The sequence below is a fragment of the Mus pahari genome, chromosome 3 (assembly GCF_900095145.1).
Source record: "Mus pahari chromosome 3, PAHARI_EIJ_v1.1, whole genome shotgun sequence".
Taxonomy (NCBI): Eukaryota; Metazoa; Chordata; class Mammalia; order Rodentia; family Muridae; genus Mus; species Mus pahari.
Window position 1 is genome coordinate 27,895,762 of NC_034592.1, and position 26,793 is coordinate 27,922,554.

A 26,793-nucleotide genomic window follows, 5' to 3' on the forward strand; every position below is an offset into this window, starting at 1 on the left:
CTTCCTTCCTTCCTTCCTTCCTTCTCTCCTTCCTTCCTTCCTTTTTTTCTTTCTTTCTGTTTTAGGGGGTAGAGATTCATTCAACCAATGGCTTTGCAAAAATTCCATTTCTAAGCTACATCCTGTCCTGTTTTATTTTCCAGTTAACAGATTTTATTCTTTGTTACATTAAGGTTTTGTCATTTCAATTTATTTCTAACCGAATGGGAGAGTGTTCCCAGGTTTTGACACCTGTAACACATAGCAATATTATTTTCATACTGATTGAAAAGGAAAACCACTGTAAGAATTCTAATATTATTAAACTGTTAATTAAAACCAAGAACAATTTTGATGCCTATATAGTTCTCATAAATAATAATGTAGTTGAACAAATCCCAGGTAGGTACATATGGTAGGCTGAATTATGTCAGTTTCAGCCACACTTTGGATCACAGAATTTGATAGTATACAATAACTCATTTAATAGTCTAAATATTACTCAATATTTATTCTCTTTAGTATATTATGTTAATCTTTTTTCAATTTATTTTGATTTCTCACAGAAATCATGGAAATAGATATGATACTGCAATTTTATAAATGAAGAACCAAGTCTCGAATACCTCAGTGACTTCCTCTAGGCCTTGTAGTGTGGAAAGTATGGTGACAGGATTCAAATTCAAGTACACTTAACATTATTTACACAGGATAAATGACATTTAACCAGTTTTCTCATGTGACTACTTCTTATTAATGATACTGTGCAGCTGATGATATCAAAGCTATATAATTGTGCAAAATACATGATCAATTAAAATATATATTTAGAAGTCTAGCACCATAACTGTTTTTTAAATTTAAAAAAATGTAGTGACAAGTTTAAAAGTTACAAAATATAAAAATAAGATTTTATATTCAAACATTTAAAAGTCATACACTCATACCCTTCTCCTTATAATCCTAGTCCTTATGCCTTCATGGTTTTACAGTTGTAAAAAATATTTTTTACACTTATTGAAAGAACAGAATTACTGGGCTATAAGACTGGTGTTTAAATTTTTTATTCTACTGACAAACTGCTAAAAACACAAAGTAATTTTAATACTCTTTGCTCCATCTTTAATAATTTTCTCTGTAAATCACTTTGAACTAGACTAAAAAGATAAGGCAGGGACACAAGCAAGCAAGCTCTAGTGGGATACTGAGCAGCAGAGCAATACAAGCTACCAGGACTTACTGCAGCTTTTAAAATGAGCTCACACAGGAGAATATGGAAGTTTCCAGAATAGAAACATTATATTTTTCCTTAATAGAAAATATAGTTTACATTTCAAAATAAAAATAAGGTAACCACATTGATTGCCTTAATATCTAAATATTTCATATTATTCAGAATATGTCTTTTGCTAAAATGCAATGTACAAAATTTTCCCCTTAAGATATTCATGAAGAATTGAAATCACTTTCTAATTACCTTACCTTTTGCTATACAGCTGTTGTTTTTTTCTTGAAAGTTCTGGTCACAGACACATTTATATGATCCCCGTGTGTTTAGACAGTGGTGAGAGCATATTCCAAACACCAGGCATTCATTGAGATCTGTGAGAGAAGAGCTCAGAATCCATCTGTGACAACTAAACAGAGAACCTGAACAGTCATCTGCAAATAAGCAGGGCTAAGTCAGCAAGAAGTGAAGAAGCCACAGGCGGTGTCTGCCATTTGAAACATGCCACGCTGAATTAGGGACATAAGTAGACCCGAGAACTCAGTCACATGATCAGGGGGATAGCTGACCACCTGTTTTCCCCCTCCACTTCCACATAGATTCCTCTGCTTCCCACATATTGTATATTTGCCCTGATTATATAATAAGATTGTAAGATAAAGTCATACCCAAATTATGTTTAGTACAGGAAAATACCTGTCTTTTTGTTTAGCACTCTATAGCACTTTAAAGGCTCAGTGCTATACATGACCATACCCAGTGCCACCTGAAGATGACACCATGACAGTGTACTTTGCACACTCTGTTGCCTATGTTATGGCATTTCTCCATTGAATCCTGAAGCTCTGCAATACCAACTGCTTTCTGCATAATGAACATTTACTTGTCTTCAGGAGGATCAGGGATGAAGTAAAATGTATCATATTAACGCATCTAAACTATTAATCATATTATTAATTTATCATATTATTAATATTACCATATTAATCATCTAAACTACAGTAGGTCATTCTGCTTTGTTTAGGGTGTCAGCTCTTTCAACAGCTTACTTCTGGACATGGTATATATGATAAACCTGTGTTTTGTCCTATAAAAGGATTCTGATCCTTTTAAGTGGCTCTTCTGATTTCACATATTCAACACGCCTGTACACAGTACTGTTAAGGCCTTTCTGTTTCTAGTCTATATTCTTCTCTTTCTTTCTTTTGGTTATTTCAACTAAAATGTTTTGAATTTAATACAAAACAATATTTTTATAATATATATTATAAAAGTGTGAATCCTAACAAACAATTGCTAAGTCTAGGTAATACCCTTTTCCTCTTCAATAGAAAATGGAAATTGCTTTTTTAACTATATATATATATATATATTATTAATATATATAATATTATTAATATATAATTAATATATATAATATATAATATATTATATATATTATATATATTAATTAAAAATGAGTCATATATATATATGACTCATTTTTAATTAATGTTCAGAATTGACTTAAATCTACAACAGAAGTATAAAAATAGTTAAAACACGGTTATTTGAATTGACAAATAATATATTATGGTTATATTTCCTTGCAATAGCATAAAATGAGCAAATATTGAGAAAAGAATTTCCAAAGTTAGTAAACACACATTAAACAGGAACAGTCTACACTTCTGTCCTTTTAGGTAATCAATACAGTCAAAACTAGTGTCTTTAATCTCTCTTTCTGTGTGTGTGTTTGCATATAAGTGATAGGCATACATATGAAAAGAAAAATGGTTTTAATTAAAATAGTGAAAACTTAGTTTACCAACTTTCAAAGTCTCCTGTTAATAAGAAAAGGGGCCACATGAGCAGATTTCTCAAAGTGTATAGAAACACGGCTTCCATCTATGGGTGAGTATCATGAATTAGTTTTTACCTGTTGTTTGATAAAATAGAAAGTCATTTTAAAACCAGAAATTTAGGCAGATAAGAGCTAGAAGAAGAGATTATTGTAGTTTTTCATGGGGCAATGGAGATAGCTGATTGGATAGTGCTGGACAAACAAGCATGAAAACCTGAGTTTAGATCCCAATGCCCCATAAAAAATGTTTGCAACAGAGAATACACCTTTAATCCCAGCCCCAGGGAAAGTAGAACAGTGGTGAGAGAAGGATCCCTGGAGCTTCCTGATCAGTATTCTAACCAATCAGTGGTGTTCAGGTTTGGTAACAGGCTTTATCTCACAAAAACAATGTGGAGAGTTATAAAGGAATGAGGTCAACCTCTAGCCACCACGTACTCACAAAATCATTTACATACATATAACATTAACAAAATATTTTTTATTTAACAGAAATATGCTATACATCTGAGATTATTGCAAATTACAATAACAAGTAAATATTATAAAATATAAAAACATCATAAGTAGCATAAACATTGGAAAAAATGCAATATACATGGCCCTATGGTTAAAGCCCTGATGCATGTTTCCATATAGCTTATTTTGAAATTCTCTCTTAACTTAATGCCTAATTTTTACATGATCAGAAGCTGACAAGGAAGTCATTTAGACACTGACTTTGAATTTTTAAAGACTTACTACAAAGGATTGCTTAAAACATGGTGCTAGGACAAAAGCTGACAAGTGTCTCAAAATGAATTATTTGCCACAGCGTGAGATACCACAGTCAAGAAAAATGTGTCACCTCATAATATACTGTCATGAAACGAGTCTAATATAAGGTTTTAACCCATAAATTTGTAATTTTTCTTTTCAAAACACATGCACAATTGTTGCAGGGCTAAATTTGTTCAGAGAGCCTTTATAGTTTAGGGACAGTTAGCTTAGCTGTATAAACAAACATGATCTTTACCCCAGGCTCTCTCTCCTCTCTCTCTCAGTCCCTGCCCCCCTTGTACCCCCATCCCCCCCTCCTCTTCCCTCTCCCCCTTAAGTGAAATGTTAGCCCATAGATACTGCTTTTTATGAAGAGCAGTCATTGGTTAACTTAGCAGCCTTGGGATTCTTTATAAGCCGAGGATTGAGTGCAAGCTGTTAAGAAAATGTGAAAATGTACTTTACCTGCACACTCTCTGCCTTTCATGCTTCTCTGAAATCCAGGCTTACAGCGACAGAAAACAGATGTTTTTATTTGATTACAATATGCATCATCTCCACATGGAGTCCCATTGTTCTCACAGGTGTGTTCGATGGGAGCTAGGATTTAAATAGTAGAATCAAAACTAATATGACTTTGGTGGTTTTTTTTTTTTTAAGTGGAGTTTATTTTTTAATTTGAAATATTTTATTATGTGGATATTTCCCATTAAAGTTTTGCATTTTCTATGCACGTACACTCTTGTTTCTTATGAGACTCACAGGGCCTAAAATGACTGAATTAATTACATTAAATACAGAGGAGAACATCTGCTTACACTAATATTGACAGCCATCGTTAAACCACACTACTTCCTAAAACTAAGTGATGTAAATAATTTCCCTGAAAGGCCATCTTTACAACAATATTTACCTATCTTGTATCTTTTTCCAACAGCCAGAACCTTCCCTAGATTTTTTTTTTTTTTTCACAACTATTCTGCAGATTCATTCGTCAGGGGCCAGAAGGCTAAAACCACAGCTTGATCCATTTTTGATTTGGGCACACTAATAAAAAGTAACATGTCGGTGGAAAACAGGCTTGCAATGTTGTTAGAACAAAGCAAGCCTTCCCTGTAATTTCAATACAGTAGCTTTAATTTTGTTTCTTTTTCTCCATTAGGGAAAGTCCCTTTAAATGCAAATAATCCAGAGGAGTTTTATTATGGAGAAAAGACTGTGTTGTCTCTAACCTCCATCAACTGATCAAATTCATGCTAAAATCAACTATTCTATCCCATAGTCCCAAAATGAGGTTATCCTGCAAATAATGCTACTTTAGCAAAGGTCTGAGGTGTGCACAGTGTAAAGTTGTCTCCACACAAGAGTAGAGCAATCCATGCTAGAGAATCTGCCATCCTGGACCCCATTAATAGAAACCACTCACTCTTCAGGCAGCCTTGTTCATCGGAGCCATCACCACAGTCATCAAGGCCATCACATTGCAGCTCCATGGGGACGCAATTTCTGTTACTACAAGTAAAGTCATCCTTCTTACAAGGCTTGGATTTCAATGGCAGCTTACCTATGGGAGCATTAAGGAAGTGGTTAGTATTTCATACCATAAAACTGGACATACTGAACTAACAATGTATTCAAGATTGCACTAAATGCTAGGAAAACAGAATTTTCTGTCTTATAATTCAAGGTGTATGGGCTAAGCCAAATAGATTTTTAGAGTTTTAGAATTTGGAAAAATGAAAATATTCCATATATTAAAGAGAACTCACTTTTTATAAGAAAATGTGCAAATATTATTTACAGTATTTCTGCTCCTTCTCTTACAAAGATCTCTGAGCCTTGAGGGGGAATTGTGACATACGCATCCCACTTTGAGTTAACCATTTCTAAGTTTCTCATTCTCTACACATTGACTAGTTGTGGGCTTCACTGTCTACTTAAATAGAAACATTGCTGGCAAGAACTGAGAAATGTATTGACCCGTGTGTTAGTCAATCATTTTATTGCTATGTGCATTTAGTATGCAATAATAGCTTTTGATATGACTTTTTCAAAAAAGTAGGTATTTTATAGGAAGCAGACAGACTTAGATGAGAATGAGTTTGGCATGGTTTCTGAGTCATCTTTGTGGTATATGTACCTGTGGTATTGAAGATTTTTGTATCTCAGAATATTGAGAAAAATATTATATCTACACATAATTTCTGCAGACCTTCTCCATTCCATCTCTATTTTAACAAGGAATTGTTTTAAACCAAGTTATTTTTCGTGTGAGATTAATATTATCTTACATGAAGTACTTTAGGGGAAGACATTGAATAAAACTATACCATTTTCTTTTTAAATGCAGATGAAATGTAAGGGAGTGGTTTTCCTTTTATATGATCGTGGCAAGCTCTGGTTTCTGGGGGAAAGCCTTCATATATTCAAAAAGGAATTTTTTGCTACAATTAATTTTAAGTAATACATTTATTCTCTTATCTTTCAAATTGCTCCTAAATCAATATTTCCAACTGAACAGATTTACCAGTGCAGTGTTCTTCATCAGAGTTGTCCCCACAGTCATTAATCCCATTGCATATTTTCTCAAGTTGCAGGCAGATTCTATCATTTCTGCATCTGTAAGGCCTTGTAGGTGGGCACAGAAATTTGACTGAAAGAAGAAAAACAGAGGAAAAGAACCAACAACAAAATGACTTAGATATATTAACTTTTTAAGAATGTACTTTCTTTTTAGAAAGAAAATATGGCTTTTGCTTTTAATTAAAAAATTGTGAAATGTGGATACTTGAACAATTTAAAAGGGTTTGTTCAATTATTACAGAAATGTATGTGGTTGAAGATAATAACTGGGGTAACGAAGGAATTTCTCTTGTTGGTTCCTGTCTTAGATGGGGTTTTACTGCTGTGAAGAGATACCATGACTCAAACAACTCTTATAAATGCTAACATTTAATTGGTGTGGCTTACATTTTCAGTGTTTTGGTCCATTATCATTATTGCTGGAAGCATGTCAGAATACAGGCAGACATGGTTCTGCATCCTGAGCCAAAGGCAGCCATGAAGAGACCATCCCTGGCAGGCAGCCAGTAGAGGACTCTTCACAGTGGGTGGAGTCTAAGCATAGGAGCCTCAAAGCAAACATCCACACTGACATACTTCCTCTAACAATATACCTCCTCCCATATGGCCACACCTTTAATAGTGTTTTCCTCCCATAGGCCAGGCATATACAAACCACCACAGTTCCCCACCTGGAATGAGTAGACTGACCATGTCTCCCCAGAAATAATGTCACACAAATGATTCCATGCTTAAACATGGTCAAAAATTCATGGCAGCAAAGTCACTTAGCTAAACTGACTTAATTCCAATCTGTCTCCTGAATATAAGCTTTATTCACATCACAAGCCTCTTTTTCTAATATATGACAGTGGATACAAGGCTCTTACCTTCACAAATTATAAAAAAATAAATAAAAAAAAATAGGTGATGGGTAATTGTACACCCTTAAACAAGTATATCCCCTCTCAAGCTCATGGTACATTAATGAAAGGGCACAAATAAAAACAGAAGAAAAAAAAGTCAAAGCCAGAAGATATGAACAAAGGATGTAAAGTGCCACCTTCTTGGTAAGACATTGCAGTCATGAACTCACAGCAGTGGTAGATGCCTTCACTGGCTCTGCATAAAAAGTAGCTCATCAGTAGTCAAGCATATTAAGAGGATGGGCTCAGAGGTTTCCACCCTTTATAAGTGAATTACTTCCCACTGACATTTTCACGGAGAGGGAGAGTCAATGTCTTCAGTCATATGCTCACTGGTCACTTCCCTGGACTCCAATACACAGTTCCTATTCAATGATCACACAGATTATGCTGATAAAACTAAATAGATCATAAAATTAAAACCAAATGTCAGAAAGCTGGAGAGGAGACTGATAGGAAAGGGGGAGGGTTGATCAGGATCAGGTAAAATAATGGAAGGAAATGAGCTTCTGGCTCTTATGTGGATGATTTCTTAATCTTACACTTCTCCTTGCTTCTATGTATGATTGAACAATTAATTTAATACCTTTAATAACTCATCAGTGCTTGGGTGACCAAGAACCATAGACTAGATAGCCCAAAGACCTAGGTTAAAAGAAAACACCAGTGGTCTTTACTAATATATGACAATAAATGACTCCTAATAATAGCCTGCTTTACTCACAGATAAGTGTGTTATTCTGTCATCATCAGAGATGCTTTTTCCTTCATCACATAGGAAGAAATATAGAGGCTAGACATTGTTTTGAGAGAGAGAGAGAGAGAGAGAGAGAGAGAGAGAGAGAGAGAGAGAGAGACAGAGACAGAGAGAGAGACAGAGACAGAGAGAGAGAGAGACAGAGACAGAGACAGAGAGAGAGAGACAGAGACAGAGAGAGACAGAGACAGAGACAAGAGAGGGACAGAGACAGAGAGACAGAGAAAGAAACAGAGACTCAGAGTAAAATCCTTGGAATACAGAGTTCTAAATCAGTCTCTTCAGAGCTCACTAAACCATAATGAAGAAAAGGCAGACAGACTGTAAGAGCCAAAGGAGGTGGAGGACCAAAAGTATGCAAAGCCCTATAGATCAACTGTACAATCCTCATATGAGCTTACAGAGATTGAAGCAGAAAGCATTTGGCCTACATAGTTCCGAACCAGGTCCTATTTGGATATATTATAGCTTTCATTTTAGTATTTTTATGAAACTCTTGAGGGTATTTGATTGCTCTTGGGATGTTTTCCTTCTGATGGCTTGCCTTGTCCAATTATGATGCAATTTCTTTTGTTTCATCTTATGGCTTATTTTATTATGTTCTGTTACTATGTCAAAGAAGCTTATTCTTTTCTAATGAAATACAGAAGAGTATGGACTGAGATGGGAAGGGAGTAGGAAAGGAACTGGGCAGAATGGAGAAAGGAGAAACTGTAATCAGGATGTATTACAATTCCCTAATAAAATGGCATGAACTTTCTTCTGCTGCATACAAGAAACATACTACAACATCAAAGATGGATATTGTCTCAGAGTAAAGGGTTACAAAGAAAGTTCTCCAAGCAAATATACCCAAGAAGGAAGCTGACACAGCTATTCTAATATCTACCAACATAGGCTTCCAATTAAAATTAATCATAAGAGATGGGGAAGAACACTTTATACTTACCAAAGGAAAAATACATCAAAATTACTACTTAATTTTTTAATGAGTATGTCTCAAACACAAAATCAACCATATTTGTAAAATAAACATTATTAAAGCTTAAATCACACAATGAACCTCCCATGTTACTATTTGGAGTCATCATTATCAGACTCTCAGCAATGGATAGGTCATCCATACAAAACATAAGCATTGAAGTACAGGAGTTAACAGATATTATGAGTCAAATTGATCTAACAGATATGTATATAATACTTTAACCAAGAACAATAGAACATATTTTATTCTTAAATTTAATGGAATTTTTTTTTTCCAAATTGAGCAAATACTTGGTCACAAAGCAAGTCTTAACAGATATAAGAACATTGTAGTAATACCTTGTATCCTATCAGACTGCCATGGATTAAAACTAACTGCAACAACAACAGAACCCACAAAAAGTCTAAAACTCATGGAAACTGAACAACTCTTTACTGAATGACTGCTGGGTCAAGACAGAAAAAAAAAAAAAAAAAAAAAAAAAAAAAAAAAAAAAAAAAAAAAAAAAAAAAACATAAAGGACTTCCTGGAATTCAATCAAAATGAAGATACAACATACTCAACCTTATTGTGCACATTGAAAGTTGTACTAAAATGAAAGTTCATAGNGAACAACTCTTTACTGAATGACTGCTGGGTCAAGACATAACAAAAAAAAAAAAAAAAAAAAAAAAAAAAAAAAAAAAAAAAAAAAAAAAAACCATAAAGGACTTCCTGGAATTCAATCAAAATGAAGATACAACATACTCAACCTTATTGTGCACATTGAAAGTTGTACTAAAATGAAAGTTCATAGCATTAAGTTTATACATTAAAAAAAATGGAGAGGATGACTACTAACAACTTAAAACACACTAAAAATCTCTAGAACAAAAATAAGCAAGCATAATAGGAATAGTAGAAGGCAGGAAAGAATCAAACTGAGGATGGAGATCTATAAAATAGAAACAAAGAGGACACTAAAAAGAACTAGTAAAATTCATTCTTTGAGAAAATCATCAAGATAGACAAATAGTTATCACTAAAAGATAGAATATCCAAATTAACAAAATCAGAAATAAAAAGGGGTACATAACAGTAGACATCAAGGAAATACCAAGAATCATTAAATTTTAATTTAAAACCCTGTATTCCACAAAATTAAAAAAAAATCTAAAAGAATTGGAAAATTTTCTTGATAGATACCACTTACCAAAGTTAAATCAAGATCAGAAAAATAATCTAAAAAGACCTGTAATTGCTAAGGAAATAGAAGCAGTCATTAAAAGTTTTCAATCTGAAAGAAAGAAAGAAAGAAAGAAAGAAAGAAAGAAAGAAAGAAAGAAAGAAAGAACGAAAGAAAGAAAGAAAGAGGGGGAGAGAGGGAGGGAGGGAGGGAAAGAGGGAAGGAGGAAGGAAGGTGGGAAGGAGGGAGGGAAGGATGGAAGGAAGGAAAGAAGGAAGGGAATAAAGCAGTGGGAGACAGGAGAGATAGTTTCATCACAGAATTCACAGAAAAATTAATGCCAATGCGTCTAAAATTTATTCCACAGGATAGAAACAGAAAAAAGTAATGCCAAATTCATTTTATTGTCTAAGTCATCCTGATACCCAAATCACCCAAATATTCAACAAAGAAAATTGCAGAACAATTTCTCTCATGAACATTAAAAGAAAAAATATTTAATAAAATAATTGCAAAGAAAATCTCAGAACACATTAAAAAGATCATCTACCATGGTCAAGTAGGCTTCATCCCTGAGATACTGGGATGGTTCAACATACAAAAGTATGTTAATGTAACACCGCATATATAGAAACTCAAAGGAAAAGCTGGATGAGCATCTCAGTAGATGCTGAAAAGTCATTTGAATAAACCCAATGCCTGTTCATGATAAATTTTTTGGAGCAATCAGAAATACAAAGGGTATTCCTAAATATAATAAAGTCAATTTATAAAAAGCTTATTGCCAACATCAAATTAAATAGAGTGAAACTTAAAGCAATTCCACTAAAATCAGGAACAAGACAAAGATTAGCACCCTTTCCTATATATTTAATATAGTATTTGAATTTCTAGCTAAAACAATAAGACATCTGAAGGAGATCAAGGGAGTACAAATTGGAAAACAAGAAGGCAAAGAATCACTATTCACAGTTGAAAGATAAAGGCCCCAAAAGCTCTACCGGGGAGCTCCTACAGATGATAATCACCTTCTGCAAAGTGGCTATACACATTAACTTAAGAAAATAAATCAATTGCCCTTTTGAATACATACTGTCAGGATATTATCATAAGAATGATGCATGGTGAACAATGCCTTGGTGAACAGTGGGAGAGAGAGGCTCCAGACAAAGGCACATGGCCTTTGACCTCAAGTACATTTTGTTCCCTAGATTGTTTTCAAGCCTCTTCTGCTGAACATTCACATTCAATCAATTAACAAGATGTTTATTCTTGTTGAATGTCAAAACATAGCTAGAGAACCCAACTGCTCAGTGTACCTTGAATTTTGATATGGCTTTCTGCCTTGCTGCCATAATTTCCCAGATACCATCTTTATTACATGATACCATCTTTATTACATTCCAGGGAACTGTATTTAAACTGATCTCCTGAGAATTCTCTGGAAAAGTGTTGCTCTGTCAATATTTACAGTGCTTATTCATGTTTACTTACATGTTTTTCTGACCACGTTTTATTCTGATTTCAAACCATGTTCCTTGTACAGTTGCTTGAATATTGCTCTCTTTGTTACATTTATATATAAAACTACACTAAAATTGGCATAAGGTGGTCTGCAGCATTAGACTGTAGTACGCTGCATTATTTAAGCTATCAGATCCCAGGTGAAATAGACAGGATCTGCATAGGCGAGGGAAAGTCCACATACACAAATGACAAAATGGCTGAAACAGAAATCATAAAAACAACCCCATTCACAATATCCGCAAATGATATAAAGTATTTGGTGTAAAACCATAACTAAGAAATGTAAAGACATATATGACAATAACCTCAGGTCTTTGAAGAAATAAGTTAAAGTAGACCTCAGAAAATGGAAAGTTCTCCCATGCTCATTTTTCAATAGGATTACCACAGGAAAAACTGACCATCCTACCAAAACCAATCTACAGATTCAACACAATCTCCATCAAAATTCCAACACAATATTTTTACAAGCGTTGAAAGAAAAATATCAGCCTCTTTTAGAAAACAAGCAAAGACAGCTAAAGTAATACTATACCATAAAAGATATCACCCTCCCAGATCAATAGTGATAGTATAACAACAGATAAATTTATCAATGAGATCAAATCAAAGACCCAGGAATAATTCCACATGACAACAGACACTTGATTTTTTGACAAAGTACTCAAATTTATGCAATGGAAAAAAGAAAGCATCTTTAACAAATGGTCCTAGTCTAACTGTATGTCTGCAAGCAGAAGAATGAAAATAGATTAATATGTATCACTCTGCACAAAACTCAAGCACAGGAGGATAAGATCTCAACATATAACCAAATACATTAAACCAGATAAAAAAGAAAGTGAGGAATAACCTTTATAGACATTGGCACAGACAACAAATTCCTGAACAGAACATTAATAGCTTATGCTATAGAATCAATATTTAATAAGTTGACCTCATAAAACTGAAAAGCTTCCGTAAGATAAAGGAAACTGTCAATAAGACGAAACAACAGCTTATAGAATGGGAAAAGATATTCACCAGCCATATATCTGACAGAGGGCTTATATCCAAAGTACATTAAGAATTCAAGAAATTATACAACAAATTTAATAACCCAATTAAAAAATAGAGTACAGAGCTAAACAGATAATTCTTGACAGAGGAATCTCTAAGGGCCAAGAAACACTATTTAAAAGTTCAACGTGCTTAGCCGTCAGGGAAATCAAAATCAAAATCAAAATGATTCTGAGATTCCATCTTTGACCTATCAGAATGGCTAAAATTAAAAGCTAGCAACAGCTCAAGTTGGTGAGTACTTGGAACTAGGAAAACACTATTCCATTGCTAGTGGGAGAACAAACTTGTACAACCCCTTTGGAAATCAATTTGGCATTTTGTCCAAAAATTGGGAATAGATCTAAGTCCAGATCCAGCTATACCACTACGGGTCAAATGCCTAAAGGATACTCCACTATACAAGGAAAATTGCTCAACTATGTTCATAGCACCTTTATTCGCAATAGCCAAAAACTGGAATGGAGTTTTAAAATGTGGTGCGTTTATACAATGGAGTATAACTCAGCTTTTGAAAACAGTGGCACCATAAATTTGCCAAAATATTGATGGACCTAGAAAAGATCATCCTGAGGGAGGTAATACATACCCACAAAGACAAACATGCTATGTACTTAAGAGTAGATGTTAGCAGTAAATGTAACCATGCTACAACCAGCAGATCCAAAGGATCTAAGTAAGGAGATGGGCTCAATGGAGGTTCTCAAATCTCATTGAGAATCAGAAATAGTATAGACTTTGTAGATATTCAGGAGCAGGAGGCTGGATGGAGGAGAGATGGAGATAGGAACAGGGAGATCAGGTTGGGGGAAGAAGGAGGGAGAGAGTATTGACAGACAGTGGAGCAGGGGAAGCCTCTCTGGAACAAGCTATAAACCTAAGGCAATAGAACTCCCAGGAATCTCTGAGGGTGACCCTAAGCTAAGGTTCCTAGCAATGGGGGAGATAGTGCCTAAACAGGCTATCCCCTGTAGCCAGGCAAAACTTCCAGTGGAGGAATTGGGACACCAACCACGCATAAAACCTTTTAACCTACAATTTGTCCTGAATTCAAGATGTATAGGGTGCATTTTGTCCTGAATACAAGAAAGAGCACACAAACTGAGTGAATGGCAAACCAATGTCTGGTCCAGCTTAAGACCCATGCCTTGAGTGGGAGCCCACTCCTGACACAGTTAATGGTATTTTCCAATACGTGCAGACACGTGCCTAGCATAACCCTAATGTTGCAGACTTCACCCAGCAATTGATGGAAAGAGATGCAGAGAAGCACAGTAAAACAACAGATGGAATTTAGGACATCCAGCAGAAGAGGGGGAGGAAGGAATGTAGTAATTTGAGGGGGTCAAGGTCAACACAAGAAAACCCACAGAAATTACTTTCCTGGTCGCATTCGGGATCACAGACACAGAATCAGCAACAAGCAAACATACGTAGGACTGATGTAGGCCATCTGCACTTATGTAATGGTTGTGTAGCTTGGTCTTCATGTAGGACTATTGACAGTAAGAGCAGGGGTTGACTCTGACTCTGTTGCCTTCTTAGAGGACTCTTTCCCCTACTTGGGATCCCTTATCTAGCCTCAATAGAAGATAACTCTATTTGTACTGCAACTTGATTTGGTAAGGCTGGTTTATAACAATGGGAGGACACCTTTGTCTGCCGAGAAAGAGAAGAGGAGTGAATGGATGAAAGAAGGTCAAGGGAGAGGACTGGAAGGTAATAAGGAAGGAAAACCTTGGATAGTCAAGATATAAAGTAAACAAATTAGTAAATATAAGAAATGAGTTATATTGATAATTTCAAATTTTATTAGTTTTTCACTTCACATACCCTGAAAACACTAGTCAAGGATAAATTGAACATAGAGAAACTATGTAGTTTTTTATTTGTTTGTTTGTTTGTTTTTTTAAATCTCAATATTGAATGGACATGATTTTGCATATATTGTACACTGGTTTATGAAAAGCAACTGAGGTAAATTCTTACATCTAGTATGCCACTTGAACCTTCATATTATTTCCATTTACTTAATGTTAAAACTCCCTTATAATACACATTAGAATGAAGGCAAAAATGTATTTCATTCTGTTCGAAAGTCCATCTGTCATATATAAATCCTTTTAAACATTGCCTACTGTATCTGCTGATTAATCCTGACACGACAGGTTCAGATGCTAGGGTGTTGTCTCCAGAGTCATGAACTTTTAAGAGGGTGATCTCTTTATTAGAAAAGATATCAGTATATCTGTATATCAGACAGAAGCTGTGTCTGATGATATACTATATGTACGTGACCGCAGAGATATGGAATCTATATATTGTCTCAATACTTCCCTGGTGCCCATCAGAGTGTTAGATCCTAAGATCTCAGTAAGAGCCATGCGAAAGACCATACCACACATGTAAGAGCCATGCGAAAGACCATACCACACATGTAAGAGCCATGNGTAAGAGCCATGCGAAAGACCATACCACACATGTAAGAGCCATGCGAAAGACCATACCACACATGTAAGAGCCATGTGAAAGACCATGCCACACATGTAAGAGCCATGTGAAAGACCATACCACACATGTAAGAGCCATGTGAAAGACCATACCACACATGTAAGAGCCATGTGAAAGACCATACCACACATGTAAGAGCCATGCGAAAGACCATACCACACATGTCAGGGGCTTCATCAGAGTTGTCGCCACAATCATCTTCTCCATCACAGACCCAGAAACGGAGCTTGCAAAGGGAGTTATTGCACAGGAACTCGTCATCTCTGCATATGCTTCCTCCTTCATTTTTAAGGAAAGGGAGATTGAGAAAATAAGCAATGCTAAAAAGAAGGGTTCAGCATCATCCGTTTTTCTATTAAATTCTACTTCATCGCCTTATATTTCTTTTCAGCATAATATCAGAAACAGACAATTTCCAATCATTTGTCTTTAACAAAAAGCCTGTTCCTAATTATACAATTCAAAACATCTTTATGTTACTGTCAAATATATATTTTGTTTAGAGAATACCAAGAAATAACAGAAGATTTTATTTATAAATATAAATCACCTTCAATTAAACATATTTTGATTACAATTAACAATTTTGTATATTTCAAAGTATTAACTTATATAATCAAATTCTGTTGGGGAAACAAAACCAATGGCAATACATGTATTTTGGGTTGTTTTTTGCCACAGCTCCGATCAACAACCAGAGGGGACTTATATCATTCCTGATGCTGGACTTCTTTTTTGGTAAAGTGTTAAAAGTATAGCTTCTGGAGTGAGCATTATCCACTGGGTAGGTTAATTAAAATCTTGTGTGTGTGTGTGTGTGTGTGTGTGTGTGTGTGGTTGATTTTATTTCATATATATATGAAAATATATTTCATATATATATAAAAATTTTAAAATCTCATATATATATATATATATATATATATATATATATATATTCGTGAAGGTTATAAGATAGTAGTTTTCCATATGGGTTTTTGAAACGTCCTTATTCTTGCTGAAGATAACACATACTTTGGTTATAGGAAATGGAGAAATAAAGTTGGTATTAACCATGAACCTTTGATTTACTGGCTAGATGTAATAGTACCAGAATTTGCAAAGCAGGTGACCATAGGAGAAAAGTTATCAATTTAGCTCTCTTTAAAGTCTGCAAGTTATAGTAATGGCTAGCATGGCAGCATAGATATAATAAAGATATAGATACTATGGGGGCAACCACTGCTCTGATTGAATTTATTGACCATTCTATAGGAAGAAGTTTAGTACTGTAAGTCTGATCAATAATTCATGGCTTAGTATTTCACATTTTCTAGGGGGAACCTACCACTATTATTTTGGCACGCTCACATAGTAGCAATTGCTTTATAAAGTCATTTCACTATCTCTAAATTTGATATTAGTGTAGCTTTCAGAATTCACAGTGGAGGTTCTTTGAGAAATAGAGGGCAGAAACAATTGGTCAATATGTAATGACTTGGGAGCTCTCAACCATAAATTGGACATGCATATGATACCCTCTTTCCCCACAGCTCAGGGACCATCTTACAAGAGAGGATAAGACTATTGTACAAGTCCAAGGATAGTAAAAATCAGGGCTAAAGCCTCATGGCGTTGGTGCTTGACTTTAATCATAGCACTCAGATGGCAGAAACAGGCAGATGTTTGTGAATTCAAGTCCAGCCTGGTCTACAGAGTGAGCTCCAGGACAGAGAGGTACACAGAGAAACCCTGTCTCAAAAATGCAAAGCAAACAAATAATCCTGTCCTCCCCACCAATAAATATATATATATATATATATATATATATATACACATATATATATAAATGAAAAAAACAGGTTTACAGAGTTCCTTCTCTATGTGACAAACTGATGGACTCAGCAATTGTGTTTACCTGTTCAAAGCCTGAAAAAGATCAAGGAAATAAATATTCAGGCAAGGATGGTAGAAAACCTCAGGTTCCCCAGGACAGTAGCTGAGAATTCACAGTTAGGGGCCTCTACAGTAATAGATGAAGGTCTGTTGTGTTATTGTTGGTTTTTTTTTAATATGAGACTCTATTTAATAGCCCCACACACCTGAATGTATTAACAGCAGAGACTGAGCTCAATGAGCTATAGAGAAGAACAAGAAGAGAGGAAGTGAGAGGAAGAAGGAAGAAGGAAGGAAGGAAGAAGTATGGAGAAGAAGGAAGATGATGGAAATTATGACAATCTGCAGTTGGGAAGAAGATAGATCCAGGAGCAGTTAGAGGGAGGAATGGAAGGTGAAATTTTATTAAAATCATTACTTGATTTATGAAATTCACTAAACTATATTAATTTTTTCTTATGTCTTAATGATTCATTTTTAATATTTTATGCTCTTTTTATACTCCAAAACAAACAAAATGTACAGAATATTCAAGATACAGTCCACAGAAGTCAAAAAGCTCAACAAGCTGACATGCCCAAATGAGGATGCCTCAGTTCCACTTGGGAGAGAGAAGAAAGCAATCACAAGTGGGGAAGAAGGGAGGGACTTGGGAGGGAAAGTGGATGGGGTGACGGGGGAGTTGGGGGGAAAGGGGAACCGGATCTGGTATTGGGTAAGCAAAAAGGACTGAAGCTCTTAGGGCCAGCAGAAAGAATGTAAATAGGAAACATCAGGAAATAGGAGGTTGGGGGGACCTCACAGAATGCACCAGAGACCTGGGAGGTGAAAGATCCCAGGACTCAAGGGAAGGGATCTTAGATGAAACACCTAGTGGGGAGAGGAAACTTATAGAGTCCACCTCCAGCAGTAAGACAGGACATCATGTAAGGCATGGGGTTCCCATGCCTCAGTCACATCTCTGACCCATAATTGTTCCTGTCTGAAAGAATTACAGGGATGGAAATGGAGAGGAGCCTGAGTATGAGAAGGATCCTAAAGTGGGATCCAGCTCAAGGGGAGGTCCCAAGGCCTGACATTATTACTGAGGCTATGGATCACTCACAAAAAGGGACCTAGCATGACTGCCCTCTGAAAGACCCAACAAGCAGCTGAAAATATCGTCAGATGCAGATATTTGCACCCAAACAATGGACAGAAGCAGCTGACCCCTATCGTTGAATTAGGGAAAGCTGAAAGAAGCTGAAGAGAAGGGCAATCTGCAGGAAGACCATCATTCTCAAGTAATCTGGAACCCCAAGATATCTCAAACACTTGACCACCAAAAAGACAGCATACACCAGCTGATATGAGCCCCCCAACACACATACAGTAGAGGACTTCTGTGTCTGTATTCATTCAGAGATGATGCACCTAACCCTCAAGTGAATGAAGTTTCAGGGAGTTTCAGGGTCAGGTGGGGTGGGGGTAGGGGCATCCATGTGGAGACAGGGTGGGGTGGAGGTGTGGGATGTGGAGCTGTTGGAGGGTGGATGGGGGAGGGCAGGGAATGGAATATGGAGTGTAAATAATATATTAAAATTTATTTAACTTGTACTTCTATTTAATACAGAAAAAAAAGTTATTTTTAAATACCTCAAACCCCAAAACACTGTCCTACATTTTCACAGATATTTTTGGAACACAAATAATAGTTTTGTTAAGACAAAAGTAATTTGTCAATCCATTTATTAATTTCTCCCTATGGAATTTGTACCATCAGGCATTGATTTTTATATGTCTAACATTTTCACACAAAATGAAAATCACAGGAAATATAAAAATTTAGAATATAAACTATATGTGTCACTATCACATGCACAGAACCCAATGAACTGATACATTTGGTACTGTGTATGGACAGATAAGAAGTGCAATGCAGACTACAATGGTTACTGGGACTGTGGTTTCCCGCATTTCTCTGAACAGCCTCTTAAGTTGACAGAAATTCAATACTGGCCTCTATGAGAACAACTAAACAAAGTAACTTGTAATCCTACATTCACAAGTACTACCCAATAATAAAGCACAGAGATATGAATTCAGAATTAAGATAAACAAATATGATTGTTTTCCTATTAGCAAACGCTCATGATTTGCTATGCCTGTGGTGAGTTACAAAGCAAGGTCATGGCATAAGGGGGCCTTGGCAGATTTCACATAATTGACTTTAAAAAATACAAACTAAATATGATCAATTGCAGACATGCTTAGAGGAAGAGAGATACAGATATAGTTACTGTTCAGAAATTTGAGCAACAGTTAAATCAGGGGCTAAGAATTTCTGCAAATTTCCAAATGTCAAATGTGTTCAACTTACATTGCCATCATTGAGACTTTAGAAGTCAAAGCCACACAATGGTAGGTTTTTAATTAGTCAGAGACTTGGCTGGTTGACATTTACTGTATCAGGCTTCAAAGTTCTACATTGATCCTGGAATGCTTCTTTGTTTTAAATGCCTGCAATGCTAAGCTCTAAAATGCTGGAATCTAAAAGTAATCTCAATTATGAAAACCAGTGCAACCTAACATAAACATTTAATATGTTTTCTCTGAAATCAATTCAAAAGAATGCATGGTTGACCTTTAGTAGTAAAGGAATAATGAATACTTTATTAATATACTGGTATCTGCCTTAATTCCAGCACTTTGAAGACTGATGAAAGTACTTGAGAGTAAGGCCAACATAGATTATAAAGCTTTCTATATACACTAAGTTTCCAGATGAAGAAGAGGAGGAGAAAGGAAGGAACAGAGGGAGGAAGGAGGACGGGAGGTAGATAGGAGAGATAGAAAGAGAGAAATGAGATGGGGAGAGAGGGGAGGATGAAGGGAGGAAGGCAGGGTTGGAGGGAGGGAAAGAGAGAGAGAGAGAGAGAGAGAGAGAGAGACAGAGACAGAGACAGAGACAGAGACAGAGACAGACAGAGACAGAGAGACAGAGAGAGACAGAGAGAGAGACAGAGAGAGAGACAGAGAGACAGAGAGACAGAGAGAGACAGAGTGAGACACAGAGAGACTTTACTTGTGTATCAGGTTCTGGTATGCATTGCTTTAATTCAAAATCAAAATCAATGGATTATGCAGCAGAGTCAAATTTTTTCAGATAATGGTTTAAATTACTAATCTCATGGCATGCTGTATCTTTGCAACAAATTAAATTAAAAGATGGTTATGAACTCTTGACATACTTTAATTATCTTACAAAATTCTGTTTGTAGCATATCAGTGTTGTTATAAGGAGACGTGATCTCCCTAAGCTATTGAGTTAGATATCATTTTATTATATATGACAATAGAGTGTTCTTATCAAAAATAGAAATATAAATTTGATCATGCTTGTAACAGTAAGCTAAGGGATTTATGATAACCTACTAATGACTTCAGATTGTGCTGCAAAGATTTCGTACTATAAACAGTGCATCATAGGACTCTTAAAATCCTGAGTCTGCTACAGTGACTAATGCCAAAAGGCACACAGAAACAGCAGACAAGGTAAAAATTTAAAGACATTTGCTAGGTTAACCTTTCAGTTTCCTAGGTATATTTATGATCAACTCAACAGGTGATTATTTACAAAGTAGAAAACATAGTTCAAGGCTTGACAATGAAATATCTGAACTGTAACAGAACTGCAGGGAGCTCCACAAGAAAGATAGTCAAGAGCATCACACAGAAAGCAACAGTTATGAGTTCTCATTGTGATGAGGCGTGACACAGGCTTTAATATGTGGTAATATTTTACAAGGCACATAAATAATTTACATAATGGGAGGTTGCATTTGGTCAAGGAATGCTATCAATCATTTTTCCACAGATGCCAGAACAAGTAGAACCAAGAATGAAAGATCAAACCACAAGAATCAGGATCTGTGAAAGGTATCTTGGGTATTCGAGCTTCTGGGCTAATATCCACTTATCAGTGAGTGCATATCACGTGTGTTCTTTTGTGACTGGGTTACTTCACTCAGGATGATATCCTCCAGATCCATCCATTTGCCCAAGAATTTCATAAATTCATTGTTTTTAATAGCTGAGTAGTACTCCATTGTGTAAATGTACCACAGATTCTGTATCCATTTCTCCCTTGAGGGACATCTGGGTTCTTTCCAGCTCCTGACTATTATAAAGAAGGCTGCTATGAACATAGTGGAGCATGTGTCCTTATTACATGTTGGAATATCTTCTGAGTATATTCCCAGGAGTGGCATTGCTGGATCTTCCAGTAGTACTATATCCAATTTTCTGAGGAACTGCCAAACTTATATACAGAGTGGTTGTAACAGCTTGCAATCCCACCAGCAATGCAGAAGTGTTCCTCTTCCTCTACATTCTCGCCAACAACTGCTGTCACCTGAGTTTTTGATCTTAGTCATTCTGATTGGTGTGAGGTGGAATCTCAGGGTTGTTTTGATTTGCATTTCCATGATTACTAAGGATATTGAACTTTTTTTTTTTAGGTGCTTCTCAGCCATTTGGTATTCCTCAATTGAGAATTTTTTTGTTTAGCTATGTACCCCATTTTTAATAGGGTTATTTGGTTTTCTGGAGTCTAACTTCTTGATTTCTTTGTATATATTGCACATTAGCACTCTATTAGATTGGTAAAGATCTTTTCCCAGTCTGTTAGTTGCCTTTTTGTCTTACTGATAGTGTCCTTTGCCTTATAGAAGCTTTGCAGTTTTATGAGGTCCCATTTTTTAATTCTTGATCTTACAGTACAAGTCATTGGTGTGCTGATCAGGAATTTTCCCCTGTTGCCATATGTTCGATAATCTTCCCCACTTTCCCCTCTATAAGTTTCAGTGTCTCTGGTTTTATGTGGAGGCCTTTGATCAACTTAGACTTGAGCTTTGTACAAGGAGATAAGAATGGATCAATTTGTATTCTTCTACATGCTAACTGCCAGTTGAGCTAGCATCATTTGTTGAAATGCTGTCTTTTTTCTGCTGGATGGTTTTAGATCCTTTGTCAAAGATCAAGTTTCCATACATGTGTGGGTTCATTTCTGGGTCTTCATTTCTATTCCATTGATCTACCTGTTTGTCACTATACCAGTAGCATGTAGTTTTTATTACAAATGTTCTGTAATACAGCTTGAGGTCAGGCATGGTGATTCCACCAGAAATTCTTTTATTGTTGAGAACAGTTTTTGCTACCCTAGGTTTTTTGTTATTCCAAATGAATTTGAAATTTGCCCTTTTTAAGTCTGTGAAGAATTGAGTTGGAATTTTGATGGAATTACATTGAATCTGTAGATTGCTTTCAGCAATATAGACATTTTTTACTATATTAATCCTGCCAACCCATGATCACAGGAGATCTTTCTATTTTCTGAGATCTTTGATTTCTTTCTTCATAGACTAAAAGTTCTAAAACACATGAAACTCAAGAAGGAAGACCAAAGTGTAGATATTTCCATCCTTCATAGAAGGGGGAACAAAATATTCATGGAAGGAGTTACAGAGACAAAGTGTGAAGCACAGACCGAAGGAATGATCATCCAGAGACTGCCCCACCTGGGAATCCATGCCATAAACAATCACCAAAACCTGACATTATTGTGGATGCCAACAAGAGCTTGCTAATAGCCTGACATTGCTGTCTCCTGAGAGGCTCTGCCAGTGCCCAACCAATATGGAAGTGGATGCAAGAAGCTGAAGGGTTTTGCAGCCTCATAGGAGGAACAATATGAACTAACCAGTTTCTCCAGAGCTCCCTAGGACTAAACCACCAAACACTCATGTGTTTTCTTTGCGGGAAATTTCTTATTACGGGAAAGCTCTTATTCTTGTACTTTATGCATTGATACATCACACACACATACACATGGAGCTTTCTTAACTTCTAGGTCACCACTTACAAGTGCAAGTGCTCAAATTCTAGGTGACAGTTGAAATTTAACCTTTAATTTAAGCGAGGCTAATTTTGGATTTCTATTTTTCAACTTTTTGAAAAGTGAGAGTGGGTGGGTTGGTGAGCAGGGGGAAGCAAGGGGAAGCAGGGGGAAGGATGAACGGATGGGGGTTTCAGAAGGGAAACTATGAAAGGGAATAACATTTGAAATGTAAATAAAGAAAATATCTAATTAAAAAGCAAAGGAAAACAATCAGGTTCTTTGGGACCACAGATTCTATCTTTTAAAATGCAAATATTATTTGTTAATTCTATCAAATTTGGAATGTTATTCTTAACAACTAAGTAACCAAAGCTGAGTCATTGGAAAACTGTGTCATGATGGACCTTAACCTTGAGTGTGTGCGTGTGTGTGTGTGTGTGTGTGTGTGTGTGTGTGTGTTTTGTGTACACTAGTACACACCAATGTGTTTTATGCTAGTATGCATATATGGGCACATTTGACAATTGGCTGTGCATGCAAGATTAGATGCGAGAGGTAAACTTGACATCTCTCACTGGTCTTGGAGCTCACCATCTTGTTTGGAGTGGTTAGGCCACAACCCCTTGAGAGTTATTCATGTCTGTCCCTGCAACCCTGGTGTTACTGGCATGCACATACTTGCCCTTTGTAGGACTACTGGGAATCAGAACTAAGGCCATTTGCTCTTATTCTTTTACTTTATGCATTGATACATCACACACACATACACATGCAGCTTTCTTAACTTCTAGGTCACCATTTACTACTGCAAGTGTCCAAATTCAAGGTGACAATTGAAATTTAACCTTTAATTTAAGCGAGGCTTATTTTGGATTTTTGTATTTCAAATTTTGGAAGAATACTTATCCAATACAAAAGTTACTTCTTGAGATTAAAATAAACTTAGTATTCTAAGTTTGTAAACATATCTCTTCTTGACTAATAGAAATGTAAGATTTCAAATTTCATTTAAACATAATGCCTAGATTTGAAGAAACATTGGGATGTTGAACCTGTGAATAAACAGGGCATATGTGGCTTTGTCAAATTAAAGTGATCAAATGAACATATTCAAATCCTTCAGTCTGTGAAACATTAAGTAAAATTCATACCAATATGAAAGATACTTGGAATTTCCCATTTTCTTGGGATGTCATACAATATACATCAGTACATAGGGCGTGAAGTTAACATAAACAGAGCAGACCTGGAAAATGATTTGGCCTGATGACTAGTTGGGCAGTATTCCTGAAGCACTATTCCCCTAGCTGCACTAGCACAGGGGTGCACCTTGACCATGATAAGGATTAGCTTACCAACCAAGAGATAATTATAGAGACTTTGATATGAGAGTGAGGATGTGTTGGTACTACCATGTACCATGTTGGAGATTCCTGTTCCTGGAAAGATCAACTACAAAATGAGAGTGTGAGGACAACTGAAGATAGACAGCTATTTCAGATTCTCATAGTTTCCTTGTTCTCCATACTGTCCTGAGGTGTACTGAAGTTTATCCTAGTATAAGACCTTGTCAGGTGTAAGATGGAGTCATTATCTAATCATTAGCCTTTGATCTTAAGAAAGAGAAGTGTTTAAACTAAACAAATTTTCTGAGTATTTCAAAATGTTTGGGAGCCTGTGGCTATACCATCTCTGTTGATCCTGTTCCAGATATTCCAATGTAAAGTACATTGAAAGAAAGCTGTGATCAAGTTATAAAATATTGCATTTAAACAATAACAATAACAAAACAATAATAGAAGTCATGTAACCTGTGATCATTTTAAGTTTCAGTATATATATATTCATTGTAATTTTCATTAACTTATACTAACAACTACCTGTTTTTAATGTTATGATGGATTTCCAAGATATTGCTACATAAAAATGATCTTCAAAAAGTTGCAAAATACTATATTATAAAATTAAAAGTCACCTTCCAGATTGGAAAAAAGGCAACTCATCTTGTCAACAATATGACTACAAGAAAAATCTCTAATACCAGATACAAGTTACATGTCATATACATAACAACTGTGTCATATACTTAATTACTGTGTTATATAACACAGTAATCCATGTGTTGTTCTTGTTCTCTCAGAGTATGAAAGCCATATGGAAGGGAGATACTTGCAGAACATAGACAATACTCGTGTAGTTGGGCTGTTAGCAACCGTGACAACTACAGTCTATATACTCTCTTTACAGAGGCTATGTGTAAATACTTGTCATCTTCCCACACAGTTTCCTGTCTCTACAGATTATGTGGTCTCTTCAAAGGCTACTTGTTTTGCAGAGGCTGTATTCACTGTACCTCACTCTAGATCACAGACCCAATGCCTATCTAGTCTGGAAACATTCTTCCATCCAGTACTTTATAAACTCTTGAGTCTGAGTGGCATTTTTTCCCAGTGTGGATACTTGGGGATTACATTTTGTATCAAAAATTTGTGGATTTTTCTTATTTAGAGCAAGGCATTATGGAATAGAACTAGAAAGAGCTATAAGAATTATTCATAAATCCTATTCTTTGCATGTTATATAGATACTATCTATTCTCTCATTTATGGACACACACATGGTAAGACCAAAGATCCTTACCTTTGCCACATGTCTCTTCATCACTGCCATCCACACAATCATAAATTCCATCGCACAGCCATCGAATTGGTATACAGTATGCTTTATTTTTGCATTGAAACTGATCTTCCTTACATTCTATCACACAGTCTATCTGTTAAAACACATAGGGAACACATCACATGAGTTTTCATTAACGGTGATAGAATTATAGGCAATGTAACCAGGAAATTCACAATAGTAGATGTTCGGTATAGAATGAGATTTATTATATTTATCCTAATGAACACAATTTCTACAAATAACAGTATTCTTTTGGATGCAGAAGGTCTCTTTATGAAACATGAAGGTCCTTCTATTTGCTGTAGAAATTATATTCACATATAACATATAGAAGTAGAGACTGTACAAATAGAATACTGCTGCTTATTTTTACTACATTTACAATAAGCAATTAAAAAGCTTTAATCAAATAACAGATTTTTACCTCATCTGAACCATCAACACAGTCAGGTTCTCCATTACATTTCAAAGATGCTGACAGACATCCTCCACTGGCACACATATATTCATTTGATGAGCAGACAGGAAAGGCTAAATAATTATAAAGCTGAAGTTTAGATATAGGAACAAAAACAATTGGTTTAGAAGGAAAAATATATAAATGAATATAAGATGAATTCATGGCCATAATAAGAATAGCTACTGATGGGATGTGAAGTAAGGATTTAATACAATAAACTAGATAACAGTATACATTAAGATCTTATTCCATAGATCCTGAACAGTTAAGTAAGTGAGTTTCTCACAATTTTAAATCATTTGAAAATATCTCTTTTCAAAGCTGCAAAAAATAATTAAGTAGCTGAGAGTAAGTGTGTTTCATTATATATGCTATATATAAAACAGAAAATTAATTTTTTTACATGGATCTAGTGATACATATTTGAACATTTTTGTTTTCAGACTTAAAGATAATATTTGGGTAGTTACCCAAGCCCATAGAATTTATAGTTAGCCTTCATTTTTTCCTTCCTTCCTTCCTTCCTTCCTTCCTTCCTTCCTTCCTTCCTTCCTTCCTTCCTTCCTTCCTTCCTTCCTTCTTCCCTCTGTCCCCCCC

The 26,793-nt window shown here is 35.7% G+C and overlaps 1 protein-coding gene across 4 annotated transcripts in view; it reads right to left on the reverse strand.

The window, feature by feature from the left end:
* Lrp1b (LDL receptor related protein 1B) overlaps window positions 1-26,793 on the reverse strand; it is a 1,962,444-nt gene that overhangs the window by 101,804 nt on the left and 1,833,847 nt on the right. For all 4 annotated transcript variants that reach the window (XM_021192210.2, XM_029535926.1, XM_029535925.1 and 1 more), the window contains exons 70-76: window positions 26,161-26,267; window positions 25,695-25,827; window positions 15,458-15,580; window positions 6,337-6,462; window positions 5,236-5,373; window positions 4,275-4,409; window positions 1,462-1,581 (exon numbers count right to left, since the gene is read on the reverse strand). In XM_021192210.2, coding sequence (XP_021047869.1) covers window positions 1,462-1,581; window positions 4,275-4,409; window positions 5,236-5,373; window positions 6,337-6,462; window positions 15,458-15,580; window positions 25,695-25,827; window positions 26,161-26,267 — 882 coding nt within the window. The remainder of the gene's footprint in view (window positions 1-1,461; window positions 1,582-4,274; window positions 4,410-5,235; window positions 5,374-6,336; window positions 6,463-15,457; window positions 15,581-25,694; window positions 25,828-26,160; window positions 26,268-26,793) is intronic.